At 41.9% G+C, this 25,552-nt stretch overlaps 1 protein-coding gene across 1 annotated transcript in view; it reads right to left on the reverse strand.

Moving 5' to 3' along the window:
• Positions 1–25,552, reverse strand: part of LOC141060760 (bone morphogenetic protein 1-like) — an 85,968-nt gene that overhangs the window by 41,433 nt on the left and 18,983 nt on the right. The window contains exon 2 of the mRNA XM_073557108.1: positions 8,212–8,310. Within this exon, the coding sequence (XP_073413209.1) occupies positions 8,212–8,310 (99 nt within the window). The remainder of the gene's footprint in view (positions 1–8,211; positions 8,311–25,552) is intronic.

The following is a 25,552-nucleotide window of genomic DNA, read 5'->3' on the forward strand; positions in this document are numbered from 1 at the left end:
GTTTTTATTCACCGATTAACTAAAAGTTTAGTTTACGTCTCCATTCCCAGTTTATGTTAGCTCCTACTTTGTGTATATTGGTGTACTAAATAAAGATTATGCAATTTTTTTTTTTTTTTTAAGACAATTACGCAATTGACTGACGAGTGATGGACGATGCCGCGGTTTTCCCCACTAGGCCAGTTATTGGGAACTCAGAGTGAGTGTATGTTATATACACCTCTGATTACAAAGCATGGAATATATCAATATTCCAAAGTAAGGATCATTGCCAGCTCCACAACAAGAGGAACCAACTGCCTCCACCAATTGTTCATACAGGTTGACTGGACCCCAGTGGACATAGCTTGAGGGGTGCGATTTACAGAGCAGGAAGAATGGAGCAATTAAAGCAATTCAATTTTATATATTTAATACAGCAAAGTAGGCAAAGTTTATAAAAAGAAAAAAAAAAAAAGACAACATATAAAGATGTTACAAAACAGGAGCAAAACAATATGGCATATACAATCACATAAAAGGGATAAAAGAAAAAGTACTAAACCTGTGTCATGAAAACAGCTCAGAGCTTAGCGGAGGAAAGCACAACAGACAGAACCACAGAGCACTGTGTCTTCCAGAACTGAATGATAAAAACCCAAACTCTAGCTCAAGGTTAGGCCCACATACCTCTCCTTGGGGAGCTCATATGGGGGTGGGATGTGCTGTGCCTTTGGAAGATTATGACATCACCAACTTTCAGGATACCTTTGCCTCGCCCCTGGAGGTACCAGGCGGGAGATATTGTCAGTTTTCAGATCACAATGAAACATGGCATGGATAGCATCATCCATCCTCCCGATATTAAGTTGGAGGTGTTAGCGTGGCGAAGAGGAAAAGTAGGTACAACCAGCGAGGGATCCTTAGAAAATTATTTTTTTTATTGCAAATCCATTTAAATCAAGACAGACGGTGCAGACGAGTTTAAGACTAAAAGTCCTTAGTCATTGCATACATAAGAATGGGGTTCTGGAACCCAGTAACCTCCGGCTCAGTCTTGAATGGAGCGGAGGTGGACATGGTCAACCTCCATCTACGGGACTCCCCGAGAAAGCAGGACTACAGCATTTGTCTATGAGACCGAAGGAAATAGCCTAAGTATAGAGTGGGGAGGTTGAGCATTTACAACTCCGCTCCATTTAGTAGTCTGGTTCCAGAGCCTTGTTCTCAGATCACTACAGGTCCAAAAAAAAAAATCAGACCTCCAGTGATCAGCAAGTTGTACTCTATCCTATGTATAACAGATTTTATCATTTTAGGAATTATTATTTATTAATCATTGTGTGGATCAGCGACAATTGAAACTGCACAACCACAGCAGAAATCAAAGGTTCAGTTCTGGTTACAGCTGCGGAAATTAGAGGTTGGCTTTTAATTTGACCGGTATGAGGACTACCGCAAAACTGTATGGGTCTGCATTACGTTCACACCCTTGGTGAATAAGTGACCGTATACATTAAGACACTCTCCTGGGAAGTCTACGGAAGGTATTTAGACAGAGCAAGGCGGCGATTTGGGGTTTGGAGGGATTGTCCGATCAGATGTTTATAGCTTATTCTATATACAGTGGGGAAAAAAAGTATTTAGTCAGTCAGCAATAGTGCAAGTTCCACCACTTAAAAAGATGAGAGGCGTCTGTAATTTACATCATAGGTAGACCTCAACTATGGGAGACAAACTGAGAAAAAAAAATCCAGAAAATCACATTGTCTGTTTTTTTTTCATTTTATTTGCATATTATGGTGGAAAATAAGTATTTGGTCAGAAACAAGCAATCAAGATTTCTGGCTCTCACAGACCTGTAACTTCTTCTTTAAGAGTCTCCTCTTTCCTCCACTCATTACCTGTAGTAATGGCACCTGTTTAAACTTGTTATCAGTATAAAAAGAAACCTGTGCCCACCCTCAAACAGTCTGACTCCAAACTCCACTATGGTGAAGACCAAAGAGCTGTCAAAGGACACCAGAAACAAAATTGTAGCCCTGCACCAGGCTGGGAAGACGGAATCTGCAATAGCCAACCAGCTTGGAGTGAAGAAATCAACTGTGGGAGCAATAATTAGAAAATGGAAGACATACAAGACCACTGATAATCTCCCTCGATCTGGTGCTCCACGCAAAAATCCCACCCCGTGGGGTCAGAATGATCACAAGAACGGTGAGCAAAAATCCCAGAACCACGCGGGGGGGACCTAGTAAATGAACTGCAGAGAGCTGGGACCAATGTAACAAGGCCTACCATAAGTAACACACTACGCCACCATGGACTCAGATCCTGCAGTGCCAGACGTGTCCCACTGCTTAAGCCTGTACATGTCCGGGCCCGTCTGAAGTTTGCTAGCGAGCATTTGGATGATCCAGAGGAGTTTTGGGAGAATGTCCTATGGTCTGATGAAACCAAACTGGAACTGTTTGGTAGAAACACAACTTGTCGTGTTTGGAGGAAAAAGAATACTGAGTTGCATCCATCAAACACCATACCTACTGTAAAGCATGGTGGTGGAAACATCATGCTTTGGGGCTGTTTCTCTGCAAAGGGGCCAGGACGACTGATCCGGGTACATGAAAGAATGAATGGGGCCATGTATCGTGAGATTTTGAGTGCAAACCTTCCATCAGCAAGGGCATTGAATATGAAACGTGGCTGGGTCTTTCAACATGACAATGATCCAAAGCACACCGCCAGGGCAACGAAGGAGTGGCTTCGTAAGAAGCATTTCAAGGTCCTGGAGTGGCCTAGCCAGTCTCCAGATCTCAACCCTATAGAAAACCTTTGGAGGGAGTTGAAAGTCCGTGTTGCCAAGCGAAAAGTCAAAAACATCACTGCTCTAGAGGAGATCTGCATGGAGGAATGGGCCAACATACCAACAACAGTGTGTGGCAACCTTGTGAAGACTTACAGAAAACGTTTGACCTCTGTCATTGCCAACAAAGGATATATCACAAAGTATTGAGATGAAATTTTGTTTCTGACCAAATACTTATTTTCCACCATAATATGCAAATAAAATGAAAAAAAAAAAAAACAGACAGTGATTTTCTGGATTTTTTTTTCTCAGTTTGTCTCCCATAGTTGAGGTCTGCCTATGATGTAAATTACAGACGCCTCTCATCTTTTTAAGTGGTGGAACTTGCACTATTGCTGACTGACTAAATACTTTTTTTGCCCCACTGTAGGCCGCTAGTGGGGAAAATCCTTGAATGCAACCAGTTAATAAATGGCCAGTAATAATTACTCAGAATCAGTATGGAAGCTGCTGACATAAGCCATCTGTAGGAAGTTATGTTCATAGGTCCCGGGGGGCATCATCACTGTACTTACAATGCAGAATTACATGATAAGTTTTATGCTGGAGGAAAATCTAGTTTTTCGTAAATTTTATAATATATTGGCGGGTTCTCATAACATCCTGGAGTAAAACCAGGAACCAGTGTCATGCCGTCCACGGCAAACCACCACCTTAAATAGAAGAGTCATGCCATGCCTATTTACAAGAGCAGGGTGACTTCACCGCCGGCTTTGGCTGGGTGTAGGTGTGCGGATAAGTCTGCTGTATAAAATCATCTCCATGACAGTTCATCAAAACAGGAAACTAAAGAGGACAACAGGATGAGCGTTGGGGGGGGCGGCCAAATACTAGGAATTAGATAAAATAGCGTTTCGGGGATTGAGGAAAAGTCAGAAATCACAGGAAGGGAGAGCCTGAACTGCGGACGAGAACATTGATATCACAGAATCAAGAATCAGGACAGGGGGTGTGGGAAACCGAGGGTTGTACGGGTCAGGGAGCGACATTCACAAATGTGACAAGTTGCGTGAGAGATTGTTGTGCAATGTTATCTATTTGGCTATTAGAGTCATCACAAAAATTAAAAAAAAAAAAAATAAAAAATTTACCACCCATTTTTCTTTTCTATAGAGAGCAATGAGTGGTTAATACACAATATAGAAGGGGTTAAGAGCATTCTACCCAAAATGCGCCGGCACAGCTACATACACACTTAATACAAAAAAAAATTAAAAAATATGGGGATGCAAAGCAACCCCAAGACTCATGGCCACTACAGTAGGTCACATATGGATTACGGCAGCCGACAGTTCACACGACATACTGATCTACAACTCTAATACACTAGATGTCATTATTCCTAATGCGTATTCTATAATTATTAATAGTCAAATAAAATGTGACCTCGAGTATAATATATAGTTAAATACAAAATATAATGCCTTCCCCACAAATTTGAGAATGTACATTATAAGTAAAATAAGCTAATACACTCATAAATGGCAAAAATAGGATTACCAACGCATTTCAAGAATTAAAGTGCTGGCCAATACAGCAAAGGATGTTTAGATAACTAAATATATTACACAATAAAGGAAATAAAATATAAACTAAAGCCATCATCTTTATCTGCTCTATTACTGCATCTATCACCTCCTCCCCCTGCATATGCCAAAAAAGACGCCCATAATCCAAAACGCGTTACATGCCAGAAGTAAGGGATGTTTAAATTTTTGGGGGCATTTTCTATCTCACAATCTGTATGTAAAATTGCCCCATTGGCCTGTGTGAAAATTGCAGAATTTTTCTTTAAAGAGTAACCGTCGTTTTAGCTTTTTTTTTTCCATAAATCAATATTACACATGGAAACAAGCAGCTCTGTGATATCTCTTATCGGAGGAGTCTGCATCTTTCTATGCCAAAATTCATCACCAAAATTCTCAGTGGCATTAGACAATATAACTTCTATCTCACCCAATATCTGTACAGCGCATAAATACAAATTTTGACCCATTGATAATAAAAATAAAGGCTGTGGCCAATTGTTATTAATCAGATCATAAAGATAGCCAGAGTAATATGGAAACCTATTAAAACCAAACCTTTTACCAATCACCAAAAGGCTCAAGTCCGTTCACCCCAACTCCCTGTCCATTCAGATTACTGAATGACTAACCCCAATTCCATGGCAAAATTTGGGGAGGAAAGGCAGTCCTGGCAGGAAACATGGCGGAGGTCAGACAGACCGCCGGTGCTACTCTCTTTCAATCCCCCGCTCACTCCTTGTTTACCAATACCTGCGCCAATATGGGGCCGTTCACAGAGAAGTAACTCAAAATGGACATTACCATGTATGTTATGTCAGGCGTTCCCCTCCTGAGGGTCCAGGGATCACCATTCTGAGGTAAAATCTGTAGTTCGGGAAGACAGACTTTCCTATTACTGAGATAGGATTGTATCTGGAGCAGCTGCCATATCCTATGTGGATGGGAGGAGGTGGAGAGCTCCTCCCTCTTCATAGAATCTTATAAGCACCAACTGCCATCTCTCTCAGTAATATAACATTCTGTTTTCAACGAACAGAGATTTTACCTCAGAATTGAGGATTTTGATAACGACTAATCAATCCTGGCAGAGAAAGAAGCAGATTCCTCTGATAAGATATAAGACCAACTTGCTTATTTGCACATGTACTATTGATTTATGAAATGAAAAGTTAAAATGACGTTCACTTTAACTCCCTTCCTATTCTTAAAAGGTATGTGCACACGTTGCGGATTCCAGTGCGGATTTTACTAAATCCGCAGGTAAAATTGACCGGCGTTTTTCCAGAAGATTTTGTGCAGATTTCACCTTTTTTTACACCTGCGGATTCCTATAATGAAAGGTATAAAAACGCTGCATAATCTGCACAAAGAATTCACATGCTGCGGAAAATAAACCGCAGCAAATCTATGCAGAATTTTCCGGAGCATGTGCACAGCGGATTTGGTTTTCCATAGGGTAACATTGTACTGTACACCGCATGGAAACCTGCTGCAGACCCACAGGGCCAAATCCGCAACATGTGTCACATACCCTTATGAAGACTTTTCAGGAGTGTCATTACCATCACAGACCGGTTTACAATGCCATATGACACCTCTACATACATAGCCTCCACTGACATTTGCACACACACATTAGATGCTTTAAAAGATAGTATCGGAGTCAGCCTATTGCTGCTAATGCACAAGTGAATTTCCTGAAACATGAACTATGAGTCTAGTACAGCCCCAAGTAGCCAAGGAGAAAATTGCTATAATTATTATTCTAATATGAATCATGATCTGAAATAAGTTCCCAAACCTGAGACATACTGTAGATATTCATCTACCTGAGGTCAACAGGTTACATCATTTTTTGACCCAAAACGTTTTGTAACGTCTGTAAAACGTCATGCCCCGCAAACGGTTCACCCATATTTATGAGGTTTTTTTTTGTTTTTTTTTAACCATGTAGTGTGAGAGTCTTCTATCCAGATACAAAATGAAAGGAGATTAGATTGGTAATAATGGGTGCTCTGCAGAAAAAGGAAATTAAAAGGGTTTTTCCACTTTCAGCAAAGTACACCCTAAATGCTTGTAAAATAAAGTCCCTCTCCACTGCTCCAGTGGCGGCTCTCTAACACTGATCTGATGTCTGCAGCCGTTAAGTGACTACTGCAGTGCGCATCACCCATGCAACCAATCCCTGAGCTCTGCTGCTGGCACCGCCTACTTTGACAGAGCTGCTAAGCTCAGGGATTGGCTACAGCAGAGAAGTGCAGGCGCTTAAGTGGGTGGAGGGTTAGGACCATCAGGCCTTGATATTTTTTAATGCCTGGATGCATTCGGGGTTCACCTTGCTGAAAGTGCAAAATCCCTTTAAAAGGGAATTTGTCACCAGGTTTCTGCTACCTCATCTGAGAGCAGCCTGATGTAGGAAGAGAGCCCTTGATTCCACCGATGTATCAGAGTTCAGAAAGCTGCCCCTGACCACACCACAGCTCTCCATGTACGTGGTCTATTGACAGTAAGCAGCTTATCGGCGGGGGGGGTATAGTCGGACCTGGGTTCCTGTGTCTTGCAGTCCAGGCAGTGATAATCTCCTGGTGATAAAACATTAATTGTATGGAATCAACAGCACACAGCCTAATAAATGACTGCGCTGAAATTTGAGTTTCAGCTACATACCTGCTAACAGATTATATTAATTCTGAATATACATTATTCTGAAAAAGGACTTGTAAGAACGTTTAGACAATGTTCGGCACCTCCCTAAAATTGCTTACTGAATGTCATTTTGAAAAAGGGAATACTACATTTGTTACATGCAGCTTGTCATTTAATTTTTAAAAGATAAAAGATAAAGAATGAACAGATTTTTAAATCTAGTTTTCTGTTCGTTTCCATGGTTATCAGCCACTTCTGTCATGTTTTCAGCAGTAGCATGTCTCCTAGGCAATGTGCGGTTTAAACAGGTTGTCTTACATGGGGTCCATTCTGTATATTTGCAATTTTTTTCTTCTATTTCTGTTTGACATTATTGCACTGGCATAGCGGTCATTCTTCCCGCAGCTAGGTCTAGCTTTCATCACATTTTTATATATTTTTGAGGTCATGAAACGTGTGACAGGAGGCTGCATCTGGTGTTGTGCTCACAGATTTAATTTCACTCCCTATTGCTCTCAAAGTCAGATCTAGAAAATTATTGAAAACTGTCATGGTGGGCGGTAAAGTTAAGATTAGCGTTACTGTTGTTAATATAGTCCGGGAACTGTATGAGGTGACGTAGTTGACCCCTTCATATGTGGAGGAGGTCATCTATGTAATCGCCGTACCACTCAAGGCTGTCAAAATATGGATTAAGAAAAAAATAAAAAAAAACTGTTCCACCCACCATGCCGTGCTAAAGACAGAAAGAACTTTGCATCCTGGTATTTTAACTCAATCCTATACACTCCAGCAGAAAGGAGCTGCAATCCCACATACATCCCAAGCAACAACAAAGACAATAATGCCCAAATTGAGACCATGACGAGTTATGGTGAACGGCTGATAGGAATTGAGCGCGCTTCCATTCTTGCCAAGATGACATGAATACAATTACACGGTTCCTTGCCAACAATCGACATGAAGAGCCACATCAGTAGCTTAGAGCCCTACAGGTACAGCACTCAGGGGTCCATCTACCGGTGAAGCTATTTAGGACATCTAAGAGACTGTCTCCTGTCTCGTTAGATCTTACATATATACAGGACATAGTTAGCAAAATACCTACAAAATCTTCAGAATAAGGAAAAACAAAAAAAAGAATAAGACCTGTAGGCTGCACAAGAAGATATTACATTTATCACAACCGACCTGAAGAAGAGCGCGTTCTGTTCCTTGAGCTCACACGTAGATCTATCTTCAAGTTGGCCAAATCTTCTTCATCCAAAGCAATATCCCCCCAGAAAGCAACTACAAGGGAGAAAAAACAAAACAAAAACACAAATTAGACAACATGCTTGACGGGAATGTTCTTACAATGAACAGCAAATTGAATATAACTGTCTATAGCTAAACTCTAAGTAAATGGAGACCTCGATCTGAGTACAACTCAACACCAGAAAGTCACATCATGAGATTTAGGCCACAACAGAAGACCCCAAGAAGCCTCTTCACATGTCACCCAGTGGCATTAGGTGATAATTGGCAGTGATAATTAAGACATTTAGAAGAACAACCATAAAAAAATTATTAAATAGAGTTTCATGGAAAGCAATCCATGAAAATTTGCTTCCAGTCTTCTAGGCACACGTGTTGCATCATTCTTACGGCACACGTGAGATACTGATTGTGAATACTGTAGAGTAGATCACCACTTTGATAAACTTTATGCAGAGTTTTTCTTCTTTCAACAGACTCAGGACTGCTACCAGAAATCACAATCAGTGTGAACAAAAGCTGAAAATTTTTTTTTTTTTTCCTTTAGAGCAGGCTTCCCCAACTCCAGTCCTCAAGGCCCACCAACAGGTCATGTTTTCAGGATTTCCTTAGTATTGGCTCAGGTGATAATTGCTTCACCTGTGCAATACAAAGGAAATCCTGAAAACATGATCTGTTGGTGGGCCTTGAGGACTGGAGTTGGGGAACCCTGCTCTAAAAGAAAAAAAAAAAAAATCACCAAAAGAAAAAATACAGCCAATTTTTGCTCTTATTTTATTCCTGTTGCTCTTAGCATTTAGTTTCTCTCTTGTTAAAAATCCACCATATGGCTTCAGAGATAGAGATATGGGCCCTTTTCTTCAGTTGCGCCCAGTATGCTGGTTTTTATGGTCTTTGGGGGTGGTGCTCACAGAATAATGCTGAGGAGCCTGAAAACACACCCCAGAGGATCCTGTGAGCATCACCCCCCTAGGTAAAGATCATAAACATTAGCATATTTGATGAGTTAAATAAAAAGGTCTCCTTGCTCAGAGGAGCAAGGCGACTAAAATAAGTGCAAAAACTGCCCACATTTGACCTGGGGATAGGTCCTCTTTATTTTATCCTCTTCAGTACCGATTCTCTGAACATCACCGCCAGACCTTGATGAAGAAACTAACACCCGTCATCTGACCACTGAGATTGTGGATTCATTTAGGGGTCAGGTGACTTGTGCCCGCAATATCATCATTTACAGTCTGGTAAAGAAGAGACAGTCAGATGGACAGCGCTCCAACGAAGAGCAAACAACCACCATGGACCTTCAATAGCTGTAAGCTCATTCCACCTGGCCCCACTACATGCCCAGTCCGACCACACTTGCATGCGTTTTCAATGGGGAGAGGAAATTCAGATGCTACCAGACACTTCTGGTCTCAACACAGGACCGGGCGTTGAACTTTATTATGCCCGATATTCCTTTGTTGTGACAGTCAGAGGAGAGTTAGGAGGCCCATGTACACAATATAGTAGGCCGGTCCTGACAAAATTGGTGGGATAAGGCAACCTTTATCTAATTTTCATGGACATGCTTGAAAAAAAAAAAAAATAAAGACTGTGTAGGGTCCAAATAAAGGGATAAGCTGCACCTAAATCAGCAACCAAATTACTACAATTAGCAGCCACAAAGTATTTAGATAGCACGGACCTACTGCAGGGAAAGTTCTTCATTAGAAGAAGCACCAAACATTTTGGAGGTAGGTATGGGCGCTAGTTGTCATCCTTATTAACCAACCATCAGAAATACCTAGGGTAAACTACACGGAGTGGATGCCAGAGAAGAAAAACAGTCAATTCCATCTTTCCGCCTTTAGAATTTTTCAAAAGTTCTAAAATGAGACATGAAGTCTGAGAACATCTTTGAAATTGAGATACTATTAAAGAATGGAGAAGATGAATTTCATAAAATGTTCTCGTTTGACATTTTTTTTTCCTCTCCAACCCTTTAAAAAAAAAAAAAAAAAAGTTACCCACACTTCTATTTTTTTTTTTTGGCTACGAGCAAAGTGTTTCAAGAATTCCACTGTCCTGTGTGGAAGCTGTCATTTAACACATGGAAGAATGCAACAGATGCAGCCTCACCTGGATGTTCTTATTACATAGATGTAGAAATTTTTTTTTACTTCATAGGGAAAGCAGAGTTATGAATGCAAACTGGGACAATATACTAAAAATGCTGCCTAATCAAACCAGTACACAAAGCAACCGGCTCCAACGCTCAATGGACCAGTTAGAAATGGTCTATGCTTTGGCCCAACTCACAATCCATAAAGTGGGGAAGTCCAGAAGTCCAACAACTATCTCCACCTAAACAAGGAGGAACAATTTGGTTTTTAAAATGGGTTGCACAGAACCATGTTATTTCATTTTTTACTATGGGTCTAAAAACTAACAGGCAGGTAGTCACTAACAAAGGCAACTAATTGCCTGATCAACCCAGAGCCGGTTCAGAGTGGTCAGCGACCTCTACTGCTGGCGATTCAGCTGCTACATGTCAACAGAGCAGCCCTTCCTTCTTGTAGAAGGATCAACTTTATTCTCATTTGCACAAGGAAAGACTAGAAGCAATGGGATGAAACTGAATGGAAGGAGACACAGATTAGATATTAGAAAAACTTTTTGACAGTTAGAGTGATCAATGAGTGGAACAGGCTGCCACGAGAAGTGGTGAGTTCTCCTTCAATAGAAGTCTTCAAACAGAGGCTGGACAGACATCTGACTGGGATGATTTAGCAAATCCTGCTTTGAGCAGGGGGTTGGACCAGATGGCCCAGGAGGTCCCTTCCAACTCTACGATTCTATGATTCTTCCAGGCTGCTCTGTTAACTAGGCATGTGTAGAAGTCATGCTGATTGACGGCCAACTCCCTGCAGGTAGACAATGAGGAGTCTGTTGTCAATCAGCATGCCATCGGCAGTCACATCCAATTAGCAGAACGGAAGAGAAGACGCTGCTCTGCCAGTCAGTGGAAGTTGCAGGAGTGTTTTGTGACCACCTTGTGCCAACTGAGATCAGTGCCGAGCACAACAGGCAGGTAGTTGGCAAATACTTGTAAGTCGTTTGGCCCATAGTTAAAAAAAAAAATAAAAAAAGTAATAGTCCTGGATAACCCCTTTAACCATACACACAGTAATGTTCCTGAAATACTCCAAACGTAATGAAGACAAGCCGTCAACATGTCCCAACAGATGTAAAGCGTCATGGAATAAAAATAATAATAATAATAATAATAATAATAATAATAATAATAATAATAATAATAATAATAATAATAATACAAAAAAGTCAGATGGGTGAATTCGGAGAAACTATTATCCAGGATGAAGAGATGGTCTGGGGATTTCATCTTAATGGTCATCATGTACTAATACATTGGGGGAGGGTGAAACAAGCAGAAAAAAAAAAAAAAAAAATTTAGATACATCCAAAATCACTGCATTCCTTCCTTACAATCAAGAACATTTCACACTTTAACACATACACTCATGGGCGGTTTTGTTTATTTTTACGCGTCAACGCCTAAGGGTGAAACAAGGAGACCAATGGGGCAATCTGGGATCAGGGCAGTATACCAGTAGGTGTATAGTGGGCATTTCTTTAACCCATGGGTAACTCCTTTTATGGAAAGCATTAAAACCCATGATGCATGATATGACAAGAACATAAAACAAATGCTGTTGAAAGTGTACACATTAATCCTAAAAAAAAAAAAAAGTATGTTCAGACAGGTTTTTTTTTTGTTTTTTTTTAAATGAGATTTTTTGCACAGATTCAACACCAAAATCCAGATTAATAAACGCTTCAAATTTGTTTGGAACAAGCGCTCCTTTCAATTAGAGATGAACAAGCCTATGGTACATAATTTGTGGGGGATTTCCCCACCATCATTATTTTTTAATATAGGCTATGCTTATGTGGAGCTTTTTGTGACTTTTTTGGGAGAGGAATCCTCCCGAAAAACTACAAAAATTCTTGGAAAATTCTATTGATTTCTTTGGGAAATCCACTTGAGAAATTTTTGGTCATATGAATATGAGTAGGTTTGTTTTGTTTCTTTGGTAGAGAAGTTTTGAAAAACTCCAAGTGAGGAGAAAGACAAATTAAAAAAATAAATAAATAAAAAAAAAAAAAAAAAAAAAAAAATAATTATATATATATATATCACTGTATTTCACTTATTTTAAACAGATCCTGATGGGAATCTCTCTAAACTAGACACTGTCCGATCAACAGGCTGCAAAAACTGCTTCAGGAAAATAAAAACTTCCAAAAATGCAAAAATCCTCTCTCTGGCAGTCTTCCCAATCTTAAGCTGCCACAATCATATGTTAGGCGCCTGTAAACAATCAGTGGTCACACTTCGAGCATCGGAAACAGAGGATGGATAAGGTGAACATGACTTGTCTTATTCTGTAATGTTCTAAACAGTTTTTGAATACATTATTAAATTCCTGGATTATTACAAAATATAACAAGTTGGCCGAAGCCTCTAATTTTGGCTGACTGACCAAATAGCTCGAATTTGTGGCTCGGGAGCACCTGCTGTCACTACTTGGAAGTAGGGTCAAACAATATTACTGGTTACTATTAAGGTATAAAAAAAATTAAAAAAGCAAATAAAAACCATGAATTGGTCGAGTATTTTCTTTTAACCACTCACTAGGGTACAGCATTAACCAGTGTATTCGAATATTTGAAAATGGATCTTGACTTAAAGTTCGGGAATGCCTAACCTAAAAGGTAAAACGTGAGAGAAAGCAGGATTAGACATATCAGTTTAAGATTCAGTCTGTAGTACTTGAAAAGAGGAGGATGATGAGGATCAGGCAGCAGCCTTACAAATTTGATCAATTGATACCTCTGCTTTTTCTGCCCAGGAGATTGCCATGGCTCTAGTGGAGTGAGACTTGAAATCTTCAGGAACCGGAGAACCACTTGCAAGACAAACTAACAGCTTCCATGATCCATCTAGCAATGGTGGATTATCCATACCCCTATCGGCTACCCTGACAGGCTACAAAGATGGACCGGTTCCCTCTTCATAGGCTCCGGATTTGGAGGCTGATCAGGGGTACATACGATATGTCTTCTGTATGCTGAGGAGTCCTGCGACTTTTCACTCCTTTGACTGGGATGGCTGCCACTCCTGCCAGTTGAGCAGTTGCTCCCTTTACTATGCCCATGTTGGTGAGCGGGCAATGGTAGTGGTGAATGATGTGATGGCAGCTGCTGTCTTCTCAAATCCACCATGATGGGTGAGCTTTGACATAACCGGTGTCTTGTGGTTATCCCTTCCTTTTTATGGGGAATCCACAACACTCTCCTTGGTTCCGCCTCCTCCGGTCTTGAAAAACGCCCTTCCACATCGCCCCAGCCAGGGCGCACTGAGTCCCCATGCGTCTTGGTCGGCATTCTCGACCAGGGTGCCGCCATCTTGTTTCTGGCGCGCCCCCTCCAACGTCACCCAGGCATGCCCCCTCCAACGTCACCCAGGCATGCCCATTCCTTGCCCCGTGACATCAGAAGAGCGCACCCCCTAAAGTGCGACTCACTACAAAGTCTGCGGGTAGATGGAGAGCAAGCGGCACAGCAGATTCACACATGCTCAGCATAAAAGTCTGTGCCACCTGCACTCGCAAGTGCACTAAGGCCCCATCGACGGCACTTCCATCTCATGAAGGCCGGCTCACAGGCATACCACCTGCTCTTCCATCACTGGGACAGGAGTGGGCAAGTGAAAAATAAACTTCACCCGCTGAGTTTCAGCAAGAGTGTTCCCATCAAGGAAAGGAAACCAAATGAAGCGGGCGGAGATGTACCGCCCTTTAATTTCAGTAGGTTTCCTGTCCTAGCTGGGCGGATCCCTCTCTCAGGTGTCCTGTCATGGGTGAAGGGAAAGTAAGGAGTGCACAACTTTTTCAAAAATATGGACAGTTGTAAAGTCGCCCTCCAGCTCTCCTGAAAGGTCTCTGGAAGTGTGTATATAAATAAAGTGACTGCTGGGAAACACCATTCAGGATGTGTCTCTGACACAGCGCTGAAAGGGTGGTCATGCATTTCCAAGATCAACAACAGAGGAACGGCACTATAAACCAATCATAGCATAATCACTTTTAAGAACAGAAGACACAATGTTAAAAAAAGTGTGAGTGCAGGTGCAGACGGCCGTATTTTCGGTCCGAGTGTCATCCGACAAAACATCATATCGTACTTGGTCCAATGCTATTCAATGGGATTGTGCACGTGCCCAATAATTTTTCTTAATATATAGCACGGCTCTCCTATATCTGGTGCACAAGTAGGATTTTATCCATTGTAAAGTAGTTGTCACGAGTTTACCGTCACACGGACCAGAAAGAAGACCGCTGTGACCGATTCCACATACTTATGCACTCATTAGAAGCCCTTCACCATTTTATATGGTGCAGTGCTTAAATCTATTCGGTTGAGAGTCTCCAAAGCATTCCTGTTTTGATGGTCTCAGCTGTTCAGTGTTGGCCACTCTCCTCTGCTATATATACTCACTCCTGGCAATCAAGAGTTGACAACGTTAATTTTATACTGCCTGGTATGGAGCCGTTTGCTGAGGAGACATTTTGAATGTTGTTCTGAAGACTTGCTTGGTGATTTGTCTGTGTGTATATCCTCATCCTCTCCTATTTGGTGGTTCCTTCCTTTTACTTCCCGGTGCTCTACTCTGTTTGCTAGGGCAGATTTGTAAGATTGGTATTTTCATTTATCCCTGAACGTCTTCCCTAGTTAGACTGGTTTGTGTATTCTTATATGCAACTACGTCCCACTTCCCTGGGTGGAGGAGAGGACCGACAAAGACCAATTCAGGGGCTCAGCAAGGTATGTGGCCCCGTCATCTTCACCATTCAAGTAATCCGTGGAGCAGGAATAGCTAGAGCGCCCACAGCTTTAGGGATAGGGAAAGAGCACTTAGCCCCAGGATATCACACTACAGTCATGTGACAGTAGTGAATACCTGGCACTCAATGAGTTAAATCAGAATAAATGATCTTCATGTTTGAACTATGTATTTTGTAGTGCAGGCAATCCAAAGACTAAACATTTCGGCCAAGTGACCTTCAGCAGCATAACTGCACAACCGTTTCCTATGACAAACCCGGAACGGGGGGGGAGGGGAATTGCAGCTTGCCAGAGTTTCATCTGATATTCAGATCGCACTCGACCATGCAAGTCAAAAAGTGCGTGGGAAACATCAAACTGCACATGGACTTAAGATAGAAAATTCTCCATCATCTCTTCATCCAAGAGAATCCATCACACTATAAATCACACTCTGATCAAACTCAAAAACACAGTTGACCAGATTCTCTTGGATGAGAGAGTCTACGCTCGTGCGACACCATCTTTAACACTGATTCGAGTAGATGGGACGGAGCTGCAGCGGTGCTTCTTAAAAAAAAAAAAAAAAAAAAAAAAAAAAAAGCAGCATCAATGCTCCTTCATTGTGCTGATCTTCCAAGATCCCAGGGAAAGCCCCAGATCTAACGTAGATGACAGATTCTAGGAATAGGCAATAACTGTTTAAAATTATGGAAGATCCCTTTCCAATGTTATCTACAGTATTTAGAAACCTTTTTAAATAATTCTGTCCATGGAGGCTTCTGTTATACATACTTTGTCACTGTCATAGATACAGACATCTACGGAGCCTGATGGACCCCACTGACACATGCTTGAGTCCATTGAGTTCTACGACGTTTCCAGACTTCTGATGTGAAAAAAATGGCCACTTTATTAGAAACCAGTTATATATTTTTCGCATTGGACCTCCTTTGGGCTTTCAAAACCGCAGCAATTCATCGTGGCATAGATTCCACATGGACATTGTTTTCCACTATGGTTGGTCCATACGGAAAGGACAATTTCTATCCTAGATGGAGGCAATGACCTGCTCATAATATCCGTGTACCATTGTCTAAGAGATGTTCTATGGGAATAAGATCTGGGGAATAGAGAGGCTTGAGAAGAAAGTTTCTGTCATGTTCTTGGAACCAATTATTCACTAAAAACCTTGACGGCATGGTGCATTGCCCTTCAACCATGAAGGGAAATTTGTACGGTCTCAAAGCGTAGGTAAGCCTTACGGTCCATGAACAGGTATCGGAGAACCCAAGATATGCCAAAAATAAATTCCCCACACCATTACTCCAGTTCCACCAGCCTTACTTCCGAACAGGAATGGCTAATAGATTTATGCCGCACAGGCACGTTGGTTGGGGCCACCAGCCTGTCCTTGAATGGGCACCACGTGATCAGAACAATTCTTTACATCTTTCATCATCGAGTCAAGTACGTCCGCAGGATCACCTTCCTCTGGATGTTATTCTTCAGTCACACCATTCTTGGTAGAATTTTCACACCTTTACATGAGAAAAGCTGACAAGAGTGGCAGCTTTTGGAAATCTAACTCTGGCTACTCCTACTCGTTAAAGTCTTTCAGATAGCGTTATTTTCCAATTCTAATGTATTTTCACATTGACAGGGCTCACATATATTGTATTTTGGTAGGGTAGCTCCTATGTCAGGTGTCTTTAATATAGTCGCAAAATTATTCAGAACATAGAGGTGTACTCCATGCAGCCAAAAGAAGGAGACACAAAAAAACAAGCACAGAAAAATATATATATATATATATACCCCTAACCTATGTATTCACAGCTATAGTAAATCCATGGGGATATAAATGCAGTGAGCTAGGGTCTATATGTGATAAATCATGTCCATGAAATTACAGTACATCATAAAGTGCATAGTGCTAAATGTGGAAATATACTAAAAATTCATAAATTATTCCCAGGATTTTATACAAAAGTGCATAGTGCTATTAGAATAAATGCTTATAAGCTCATAAAGTCCAAAGAATGTCCAAGTTACAATAAATCCAGTTTTGCCAAACAGCAATGCTGTAAAGTGCATGGTGTGGGGACAACTAATCTTAAACTAGCCAAAGGGCTAAAATAACAAAGTCCTGTGTATACCTGTCAATTGGTGGAAAACCCCGACGCGCGTTTCGCTGAGTCGCTTCTTCCAAGGAGGAATCCTGGGAATAATTTATGAATTTAGTATATTTCCACATGACCGGAAGTGACGTCTCAAACAGGAAGCGGTAAATTTGAGCGTCCGAGACACAGAGAACACTCCGCACATTGCACTGATCTTTCGGTTGGGGGAAGGAGACCCCATCTTCTCTGCCCCTGATGAACCCTCAGCATCATGGAGAGGGAAACACGTCGGGCTGGGCTTCCTATCCACTAATGGCTGATAAGTATTAACCTTGTGTATGCTGACAGACCGTTTTGCAACATGCATATTTTTTGCATTGAGACATTGTGATACCCCGGAGTATATGGGGTGCTTATGTTGCATTTTTGTGTCGCTGTATGGATTATTACACCCAGCAGGACTTCTTAGGGTATGTGCACACGCTGCGGATTCTGCTGCGTTTCTGCAGCGTTTTTGGCTCTGCAGAAACGCAGCAGATTTTGCTGCGTTGTACAGTACCTTTATTTCCTATGGAAATAAAAAAAGCTGTGCACATGCTGCGTTTTTTTCCGCGCGGTTTTGCTGCGGTTTACAATCCGCAGCATGTCAATTATTTGGTGCAGAAACGCTGCGGTTTTACACCTCATCCATTATGAGGTGTAAAACCGCAGGGCAAAACCGCAGAAAAAACGCAGATAATCCGCAGAAAAACCGCAGCACTTTGTCCTGCGGTTTTCTCTACAAAATCCGCAGAGACTAAAAACTACGTGTGCACATACCCTCAGCACTTTCAAGCCATTGTTCCATCCACCTGGTGACCTGGTGGATTATTTTGATATTTTGAGTGCAATAATTGTGCAATATTCTTTTCTGTCCATTTTTTAGTGCAATGATTATGCAATACTAATTGCTGTTTATGAGACTATTGTTTCATCCATTCTCATCTCATGTTCTATGTGTAGACTTTTTTTTGTGGAAAAAAATCCCCCTTATGGTGTCATTGTTTGCAGCAGAAGCTCTTTTTACTCCGAGATAAGATATATAAGCTGCATTATTTAAGCTTTTTTTATTCCGAGATAAGTCTACCCTATTGCTATATATATTTTTGTGGGTCGAGTGCTCATTTTTGTACTACAAGATAAGTTCTCAGCACTGTTGCACCTTCTTAAGAGACATTATTCAATCTCTCCACTAGGGGTTTTTTCGGGTGTATATGTATGTGTTTTTTTCTGTGTATACTTCTCTGTTCAGCAGGGATCAATAGGGTGTTTTAGGGCTACCGACGTTGAGCGGGGGCGCCACATTGTCAACAACTAGGGTGCCAACCTCCGCAGCCAGGAAGGGATCTATTAGGGTCTAACAGTGCGAAAAAATAATTCTGTGTGAAGTATTGCTCTACACCCTATAAGTTGGGATTGTCTCAAGTTTTTAATTATTTAATTAAAAGTTAATTTTAAGGCTGTGTGCCCACGTAGCGTTTCCGCTGCGTTTTTAAACGTGTGATTCTGCCGCGGAAACGCTTAAAAAAAAAAAAAAAAAAGCATTCCATGCATTTGTAATAGAAAATGCACATGTTGTGCCAATGGTGCGTTTTTTACCGCTGTGGAATCGCTTAGCGGTAAAAAACGCAGCATGTTCATTAATTTTGCGTAATCGCCCGCGATTCTGCATACCATCAATTATATGGGCAAAAACGCATGGGAAAACGCATGTCAAAAAGCGCATGCGTTTTCATTGGCAAGGGCATGCGTTTCTGCTCGGGGGGGGGGGGGGAAATATCGCTAAGTGGGCACATAGCCTTAGGGACATTACGATTGTTCTATCCTGGTTTTTTGCTCTTGATGTTTCTTGATCCTATATTGTTTCTGAGGTTTTTTATTGTGCGTTTATCCTAATCCTCTTCCCATTTGGATAGTCCTTTCTATCCCCTTGATTTCCATTGTTAGCCTGTGCAGTTACTTTCAAAGATTCCATAGACAATGCACAGCATTGCAAAAGCGCAGCTGCCTCTGTTCCTGACAACATATAACGTGATCTAATGTTGTACAAGAAGGGGGAGGGAGAGAAAAAGAAAAAAAAAAAAAAAAAAAAAAAAAAAAAGGGGGGGGGGGGGTTGTCCACAAAATATTTACGGAATATTGACAGCTGCAGTCCCCCCCCCCCCCCATTATAGCCATTTTCAGAGCTTCCATATACAGTGGGGGAAAAAGTATTTAGTCAGCCTCCAACTGTGCAAGTTCTCCCACTTAAAAAGATAAGAGAGGTCTGTAATTGACATCATAGGTAGACCACAACTATGAGGGAGAAAATTAGAAAAATCCAGAAAATCACCTTGTCTGATTTGGCAAGATTTATTTTGCAAATTATGGTGGAAAATCAGTATTTGGTCACCTAAAAACCATGCAAGATTTCTGGCTCTCACAGACCTGTAACAACTTCTCTAAGAGGCTCCTCTGTCCTCCATTCATTACCTGTAGTAATGACAGCTGTTTGAACTTGTTATCAGTATAAAAAGACACCTGTGCACACCCTCAAGCAGTCTGACTCCAAACTCCACTATGGTGAAGACCAAAGAGCTGTCGAAGGACACCAGAAACAAAATTGTAGCCCTGCACCAGGCTGGGAAGACTGAATCTGCAATAGGCAAGCAGCTTGATGTGATGAAAATCAACAGTGGGAGCAAGAATAGGAAAATGGAAGACATACAAGACCACTGATAATATTCCTCAGTCCTGCAGTGCCAGACGTGTCCCCTTTCTTAAGCTAGTACATGTCAGGGCCCATCTGAAGTTTGCTAGAGAGCATTTGGATTATCCAGAAGAGTATTGGGAAAATGTCATATGGTCTGATGAAACCAAAGTAGAACTGTTAGAAACAAAACTCATGTTTGGAGGAGAGAGAATGCCGAGTTGCATCCAAAGAACACCTACTGTGAAGCATGGGGGTGGCAACATCATGCTTTGGAGCTGTTTCTCTGCAAAGGGACAAGGGAAACTGATCCGTGTACATGAAAGAATGAATAGGGCCATGGATTGTGAAATTTTAAGTGCAAACCTCCTATCAGCAAGGACATAGAAGAAACGTGGATGGGTCTTTCAACATGATAATGATCCCAAGCACACCACCAGGGCAACAAAGAAGTGGCTTCATAAGAAGCATATGAAGGTCCTGGAATGGCCTAGCCAGTCTCCAGATCTCAACCCCATAGAAAACATTTGGAAGGATTTGAAAATCCGTGTTTCCCAGCAACAACCCCAAAACATCACTGCTCTAGAGGAGATCTGCATGGAGGAACGGGCCAGCATGCCACCAACAGTGTGTGCCAGCCTCGTGAAGACTTACAGAAAACGCTTGACCTCTGTCAGTGCCAACAAAGGATAGATAAAATATTGAGATGAACTTTTGCTAATGACCAAATACTTATTTTCCACCATAATCTGCAAAATGAATTTTGCCAAATCAGACAAGGTGATTTTCTGGATTTGTTTTCTCATTTTGACTCTCATAGTTGAGGTCTACCTATGATGTCAATTACAGGCCTCTCATCTTTTTAAGTGGGAGAACTTGCACAATTGATGGCTGACAATACTTTTTCCCCCCACTGTACAAAATGGAGAGCTGTGCATGTCCAGCCGCCTCTCCATTCCTGACAGCACGCAAGGGGGCCCAGAGCGGGTACAATTACGGCATAGCTCGTCGACATCCCATAAATAAATGTCTTTAAAGGGAACCTGTCACCTGAATTTGGCGGGCTATTTAAATGACTTCAGTCCGGTCCGATGGGCGGTGTTTCCTATCCATTCCTCCTCCCCATCCGCAATATTTTCTGGAATTGGAGTAAGTGTCCGCCATAGGTCCGCGCGTGCGCAATGCAATCTTGCCTCACGCAGTGTGCTTTGCCCAACTGTGGGCAAAGCCTAAAAGCATTACTGCACATGCGCCGGTTAACTATGTCCCGGAACACAGCGAAATACTTCTGGGACATAGCTAACCAGCGCATGCGCAGTAATGTTTTTAGGCTTTGCCCGCAGTTGGGCAAAGCATACTTCGCGTGCGCGAGGCAAGATTGCATTGCGCACGCACGGACTATGGCGGAAACCTACTCCAATTCCAGAAAATATAGCGGACGGCGGCCAAGGATGGGGAGGAGGAATGGATAGAAAACACCGCCCATCGGACCGGACTGAAGTAATTTAAATAGCCCCCAATTTCAGGTTACAGATTCCCTTTAAAACTGCTCTGTGTATGGAGGGTATGCTGCCGACAAAAATTAAACTGTATGGAAACAAACGAGTGCACACAGAACCCACAAGAGCCCCATGTAAATGGAGCTAAACAACGCACATGGGATTACTGGCTCATAAATCGGTGATCGTTTTGGGAACAATCTGCCTATGTAAATTTACCCCAACCCTGCAGATTGGTGCACATCTGAAAGACAATTTGCATTACAAAGTGACTTATTCATTCATATAAAAACTGAAATCTGAAAGCAGAATATCGGGATCACACTGGAAGTTCAAACACCACGATTTCAGGTCAGTGACCCATATTTGCCTTTTTTCCTTCCCAGTCTACAAACGACTAACATGGTGGCATCCAGGCTGAATAGACCATTAGCTGTAACTACAGTGCCTCTCTATAGCAGAACAGACCGGGCTATGTGAGTCGTAGACAGAGCGAGCTGTGCAAACTGGACAAATAAATGGACAGGACACTGACGATCACTGTGCAATGCCGAGGTGTAACCCTTCATAGGTCCGGACAGTGACAAATGCTGCACGGCGTCCATGTGTGCACAAAGGCAAGATGAACATATGCCACCGATGCACATAGAAAAAGAGATGATATCGACTCCTGTGGATATAATGTCTAAACAAGACGTGGGCGGAAGATGCGGCCAATTCGATTTCGGCGATCCACGCGATTTGTGTAGCTCAATGAAGCCTAGCAGCGAGCAGACAGCCCATTACATCAGTTTCCTTATAAATTATCCACATATTATCCTGGTCTTCACTTATATGAAAGCAACAGGAGTGACAGCCCCTCTTAAAAAAGGCTAAACCCACCAAAATCTTATAACCTAAACTAGCACTCATTGAAAAGGGGGATATCCCGGATAAAGAGTGTTATAGGTGCAAGAACATTGATAAATAGTGTAGAGAGTACAAGAGTGGCAGATTTCTGATAAATAACCCTACTATATGGAATCATTAAAAATACCGTTATTATTGCTACTTGTACACAGATCGCCACACTAAAGTAAAAACAGAAGTAAGCGCCCTCACAATCCACTAGAGACAATTAGACAATTTAATCCCTAACGATTTTCCTACATTATGCAAAGATATACTGTAAAAGCAATATTAAGTCACTGGACGATGCCTTCAAAAATCGAGGAACGTTTCACTGGTGACAAAACTATGTAGGAGCAGTGTCTTTTCTTTTCGGTGGTAATACACTGATGCAAAACCAGGACAATAAAGAAAAAAGGCAGAAGTAGAATAGACTATTTCCAAATGTGGTGCTGGAAAAGGACATCATCAATACCATGGATGGCAAAAAGAACAAAAATCAATTTTCAAACAAATCAAACCAGACATTTCACTCGAAGAAAGGATCACCAAGCTATGACCTGCCTACTTTGGACACATCATAGGAAAAGAACAGGTTATCATGGTCGGAAGAATAGAAGAAACAAGGTGAAGAGAAAGACCAGCAACCAGATGAATTGATACCATCAAGATGACAAAGGAGAAGACCCTGGTGGACCCATCTAGGCTTACACAACATCAATATTCCTACAGATCATCCATCAAATCGCCATGGCTCGAGACCGAGCCGAAGGCTAATAAAATAAATAAAACATGTTATTTACATTGCCAATAAAACGAGCGGACCCCAATGAAAACACCTGCTGTAATATTTCTTGCGGTAAGTCCAGTCTTAAGATCAAGTATACATAGTCCATATATTCCTACTGTATTTGTCATAGCCTAGAGGGAAACTGTATGGAGTGTTCAATCTGTTAGGCGTCAGGTTTCTGTGTCTGCTCTGCAGGAATCCAGACCCTTACATTCTGCGGTCTCTTGCCGTTTATCTACCGCAGAGGAGATTGCCTTGCAGCAAATCTCTCCAGGGGCAAAGTCCCTCTGTCCTCCTACTGAGAATGCTCATGAGATGATTTCCCATTGGAGATCGGGAGTCATGTGCTCAGGTCCTGCTCCAGATCTCATTGGTACATCTCGGAGATCTGGAAGGTCCCGGCTGCTATAAAGAGCGCCATGGCTGTTGCGCCATGCGCTAATATAGTCTCTAGTTGCTACTGTGTGAATGATGATGGATGTATGATTCTGGTGAATAACTCATTTGAAACCCCTTCCCACTGATATTACGCATGTGGATAGGGACTAAGCTGTTGCAGCCCTCCTTGGCGTCCGCAGTTGCGACGTCGCACGCACAGTAGGTCTAGACGGACGCAGTTCTGCTGTCTTTGGCTCTGCTCCTGTGACCAGATACCGTGTGTGCATTTACACTGAGTACTGTGTCTCCAACAGGCTCAGCCTTATTGTATTTGTCTTTGTTGGCACCTCTGTGAGTTAACAGATTGCTCTGCGCACCTGGGTGACGTTTAACCCACGTGCGCATTTCCGCCATATTGCTTGCCTGCCACCACTTAGCAGCAATCATATCATCTACTGCACGATGGACCCCGAGCGGCGAACGCACGTTATTATTTTTATTTAGAGCGTTCCGCCGTTCCTAACACAACCATTCCTCAATTAGGTCAAGGACCATACGTGACAAACAAGACAAAAGTATCAGCCTTGAAGTATCACCTAGCCAAAAAGCGCCAAATATGTGATCTAAGATTTCAATCTACATACAGTGGGTACGGAAAGTATTCAGACCCCTTTAAATTTTTCACTCTGTTTCATTGCAGCCATTTGGTTAATTAAAAAAAAGTTCATTTTTTCCATCATTAATGTACACTATGCACCCCATCTTGACTGAAAAAAAAAAAATATTTTTTTTTTTGCAAATTTATTTAAAAAAAACCTGAAATATCACAGGAAAGATGTACGGTATATCTTTGTACCGTGTTAGCCAGTAGATAGAAAAATATTCAGAATTCAGAGTCCTCAGTGGTTGATACCTTTTAATGGCTAACTGAAAAGATGGTAAGACATTGCAAGCTTTCGAGACTACTCAGGTCTCTTCATCAGGCATTGACTAAAGGCCCCATCTCACTAAACGATGTCCCAGCGATCCCTCCAACGATCCGACATTATGGGATCGCTGGGACATCGTTAGACAGCCCCAGCGATCAGGACCAGTGACACTGGACGCTGGTTTTTAATGTACATTAGCAACCAGGGTCGCTGATCGCTGGTCTCTCGCTGCCACACGCAGCGATGCGCGCTGGGCAGCGGAAGACCAGCGATCGAAAAACGGCCCAGGCCGCTCGAGTACGATCAGCGATAACCGGCGGGGAGGGGGGGGGGAATGGTGTTGGTGGGTTGCTGATCCCCGTCACACACAGCGATCTCGCTGGCGAAATCGCTGATGTGTCACAAAATCAGCTTAGTGTGCCGGGCCTTAATACAAAATCTGAAGAGTCACATATTTATGCACAACAGCACAGAAAAAATGCAATAGAGAAGACAAGTGACGTGAAGCAGAACTATCATTATGGGAGAGGGAAAAACAAATATTGAACCAGTTCATAGATAAGGAGTCTGGATGTTTTATTGTCCTCTGATTGGGGTCTCCTAATGTGTTGTGATGCCCCCACAAGGTCTTAGGAGCAAATTCCTTAATTGATGTAAAAAGACAAATCCATGCGACACATTCATTCCAGCATTGAGAATGTCAAAGGTCATCATGAACTTGTACTCACAGACCCTCTCGTCACTTGTCTTATATATTGCATTTTTTCTGTGCTGTGTTGTGCATAAATATGTGACTCTTCAGAATTTGTATTAGTCAATGCCTGATGAAGAGACCTGAGTAGTCTCGAAAGCTTGCAATGTGTTACCATCTTTTCAGTTAGCCATTAAAAGGTATCAGCTAGAGGACACTCAATTCTGAACATTGAAATATCATAGTCATAAGCATTCAGACCCTTTGCGCAGACATTCATATTTAAGTCACATGCTGTCCATTTCCTTGTGATCCTCCTTGAGATGGTTCTACTCCTTCATTGGAGTCCAGTTGTGTT

Source organism: Dendrobates tinctorius, unplaced genomic scaffold, assembly GCF_039654945.1.
Source record: "Dendrobates tinctorius isolate UK_male_01 unplaced genomic scaffold, ASM3965494v1 ptg000245l, whole genome shotgun sequence".
In the NCBI taxonomy this organism is placed as follows: Eukaryota; Metazoa; Chordata; class Amphibia; order Anura; family Dendrobatidae; genus Dendrobates; species Dendrobates tinctorius.